Consider the following 3,738-nt stretch of genomic DNA (forward strand, 5'->3'; position numbering starts at 1 on the left):
AATGCTACGGTGAGCAGAACAGACTGCTTCAATTGTGTGTGTGTGTGTGTGTGTGTGTGTGTGTGTGTGTACTGGGGGGAGAGTTGTGAGTGGGAGGTTACTGTGTTATGTGCGCGTGTGTGTACTGTGATGTGAGTGCACATATGGTGTGTGGTATGGTGCTTGTGTGGGGGCACAAGGAGGGAGAGAGAGGAAGGCTCGGTCACACACTACATCCAGGAGTGCTGCAGGATCAGCCCTTGGTAAGAGCATCTTCACTGTCTCCCCATTACATGGAGGGGCAGGAGTTTCACTTTCCCCTTCCCCATGCCTACTGGCTCCCCCCACAGTGCACCCTCTGGGGTCGCTGCACCCTCACCTGCTGCAGGTAGTGGATGACAGCCCCGATGGCTTCCTTCATGATGCTCACAAGCTGCACCTTCTGCGGCTCCTTAAGCAGGGACTGCTCACAGCGGGTGCATTCCTGGATCCCCAACTCCATGAGGGCATAGCAGGCAGTCACCACATCCTCTTTTACCTCTGTGCCTGTCTCCTCCAGTGCCAGCCGTACCTCCACGCATGCCAGATTCACCAGCAGGGCCAGGAACTTGCTCCCGGAGCTGCCCGCCGGGATCCAAGTGGAGCCACAGGCGTGCGCCAGACGGGCTGCCAGCTTTAGTGCAGGGTTACGCTGCCAGGAGCTCAGCTTGCTGCCGAGGATACGTGCCAGCCCGGCCTGCAGATCCCGGAGGCATTCAGAGGGCACGGTTGTCGGGGGCAGAAAGAGAGGCAGCAGTTGGCAGAGCTCAAACTTGCTGGCATCTTCGGCTTTCTGGAAATCTTCACTGAGGCCCCGCAACACCGCCAGCAGGTCGGGCTCCGCCTCCTTCCAGCACTGTGTTTCAGCAGCAGCTAGCAGCCCCACCAGAAGTGCCAAGGCTTGGTCAAAGCCATAGCCATGCCCCAGGTATGCCTGACACAGGGCAGACACAGTGCCACCAGCAATGAGGTGCCGGGGCCCACGGGGTGTACCTGCCACAGCTGTCAGGCATTGGTAGGTGTCATCGATCATGGAACGGCGGGCAGCATCATCAGGGTCCCCCCTAGCTGTGAGGAAGGTGCCAAGGATGGGGATCTTGTTTAGGACCTGGGGATGGGCAGCCAGTTCAGGATCACTGCAAAAGCAGGCCAGCAGGGCCACACCCAGGGCTCGGAGAACGTGGTCAGGGCAGCCATCCGGTGCCTCCTTGGTGGTCAGGAGACGATTGGGGAAGGTGAAGCCCACGGCATCAAAAATCCGCCGCCGAGTTTTGGCATCGATGTCACCTGCTTTGACTGCCTTGGTCACCTGAAGGGGGAGTATGTGCGATCAGCAGGATGAACGAGGTGGCAAAGACTGTCCCCTTGTACCCTGGGGTGTTGACTCTAGCAGGATTAGGTTAAGTAATGGGACTCACTCTGGGATCAGGAAGCCTCCCAGAGATCATTTCATCCAGCTCCTTCCTTCTCCCTGGAGACAGATAGGTGTGACTTCTAGGATCCCTCATCTATGATTATCTCCGTGGAAGGGAGGTCCAGGCCTCCTCAACTAACCGTTCTTCCATTTCATCACCTGGTCAGTTAGGAAGTTCTTCCTGATGTCTAATCTAGATGCGTACAACCTGAGTTGGAAGGGGCTTAGAACTCAGCATTTAAGATCCTCCAAGGATTTAGAGTCCCTTCCTAATTGTTCCCTCCAGCAAAGTCTCTGCTCCATTCCCGCCACATTCTCAGGGGAAATGGCTCCTGTGTCTCGCCACTCTGCCTGTCAAAACATTTCCCCTTACATTTCACCTAAACACCTCCTCTGCTGCAGTGTGAGCCCTTGACTCCAGAGCCTTCTCCTTGTTGCCATGGCAAACAAGCAGCGGGCTGTACTCCCTCCTCCCTTCACCCCCCACACACCAACCCCCCTCTTCCCAGCACTGCAGCTTCTGCTCTGCTGTCCCCAGCATGGGTTCCTCCAACGGGGTTAAGCCCAGAGCCAGTTCCCTTATCCTCAACCTCCCTACTGCCATCCTGGCCATCCCCTTGGGACCCCTTCCCGGTCACTTCCAGTCCTGCTATTCTTCCCACCCCCAGAATAACCATCCCTAGCCCTCAAGTACTCTGCACTTGTTACTACCTGCTGCTGTTACCCTATGAGTCAGCTCCCATCTGCTCTGGGACACCCCAGAGAGCAGACCCAGGCAGCCTCCTCCAAAGCTCCTAGGGCCACAAACATTATTCACCCCCATTCTCCCCTCTGCCCCTCTATTCAGTCCCAAGGGGCATCTTGAGTCTACTTTGGTGACTCCAGGGCTGCCAGCACCACCTATGTATCCTTGGGGATTTGCTGACCCCATTCCTAGGGGGCCCAACCACCCAGCCCTTCCCACCTCCCCATTTTCAGTTAGCTCCTTACTAGCAGCAGGGCTGCAAACTGCTCGCTGTCATTCTTGGCCTCACGGAGGGCTCCTAGGTAGCGCTCCAGGGTGGGGTTTCGGCCCTCTGCCTGGTTCAGAGCTGGCTCACAATCCGAGGCCATGATGCCCGTCTTGCCCAACTGTGAACACAAGAGGGACTGAGCATCCCTCTGCAGAGGAGGGGCGGGAAGAGGGAGGGATGGGCTCCTCAGGAGTGACCTCCCTTTAAGGGGCTGGACCTGCAAATCTTTAGGGATGAAGGGACCCTGGTCCAAGGTCACCTCCAGAAAGCGGGAATGAAAGGGCCATGCATCCTGCTGCTCAGCTGGACAGCTCTCCTCACCAACCTCCTGGGAGTGGGAGGGGGCTGGCCGCCCAGTCCAGCGGTCCCCTGGCACCAGCAGCCTAGTTTTATCTCCCTCCACTAAGCCACACAGGGAGGGAGTGGTGAGGACAGACAGGTAGGAATGGAGACATAGAAGGGTGAAGTTCGATTATCCGTACTCAGACTGACATGAGGGAAAAGGGCATCCTAGGCTTCCTTTCCCCTCCCTTCTTCAGAGAAGGCAGGACATAAGCCTCAGCTGAATGAGGATGCAGGGCGCAGAGTCGGGGAGGCTTGGAGGCGCCTTTGGGGACCCCACCCCTCCAGCCAGGGCTCTCGGTCGCCCCCGCAGGCTCCTTGCCTCCTCTCCTTTCCCTCCCTCGGGTGGCAGCGGCGGCAGCGGCGGCGGCAGCGGCGGCAGCAGCAGCAGAATTAACCCCTTGCTCTCCCTCTCCTCGCCCTCCCCGCCTCGCTACCAGCCTGTGGGTGCCGGCAGGGGCTGGAGAAGCAAGGGTCCCGGGTAGCTCCCAGGGCTACGGAGAATCCAAAAGCCGGATAATCGAAGAGAGGCTGCAGAGATGGAGGGATGAGGAGGGGAGAGGGGTTCCTGGCAGTCACCACCTGTCCGGCCGCAGCCAGGTCACAACACGACATTGATGAAGTCACGACAGGGCGGCGATGAGATCACACTTCACGATGGTGCGGTGATGTCACGGAGAGATCACGGCAATATCACAAGGGACAGCCCCCAAAGATGAGAGGGCAAATTAAAAAAAAAAAAGAAAAAAAGCTATCTATTGAAAAGAGCTGTGACAAAATGGAGTCTCGACAGGGCACGAAGATGTCGCGATATGGCGCGATGGAGTCACGATAGGGTCTCCGGGGTGTGTCGGCGTCGATCAGCGCCGGCTCGGAGAGGCCCCGGCTGGGAGGCAGGGGTGGGCCTGAAGGGGGCTGAGCTCACCAGGCTGCGGCCCCGAGCGGCGAAGT

At 58.3% G+C, this 3,738-nt stretch overlaps 1 protein-coding gene across 7 annotated transcripts in view; it reads right to left on the bottom strand.

The window, feature by feature from the left end:
• Positions 1-3,732, bottom strand: part of NCDN (neurochondrin) — an 8,426-nt gene extending 4,694 nt beyond the window's left edge. The window contains exons 1-3 of one of the 7 annotated variants that reach the window (XM_006777312.2): positions 3,713-3,732; positions 2,423-2,563; positions 359-1,327 (exon numbers count right to left, since the gene is read on the bottom strand). In XM_006777312.2, coding sequence (XP_006777375.1) covers positions 359-1,327; positions 2,423-2,545 — 1,092 coding nt within the window. In that variant the 5' untranslated portion in view covers positions 2,546-2,563; positions 3,713-3,732. The other 6 variants (XM_006777310.2, XM_015572858.1, XM_006777311.2 and 3 more) reach the window with 6 other exon arrangements.
• Positions 3,733-3,738: the final 6 nt, after the last annotated feature.

This window comes from Myotis davidii, unplaced genomic scaffold (genome assembly GCF_000327345.1).
Source record: "Myotis davidii unplaced genomic scaffold, ASM32734v1 scaffold88, whole genome shotgun sequence".
Lineage (NCBI taxonomy): Eukaryota > Metazoa > Chordata > Mammalia > Chiroptera > Vespertilionidae > Myotis > Myotis davidii.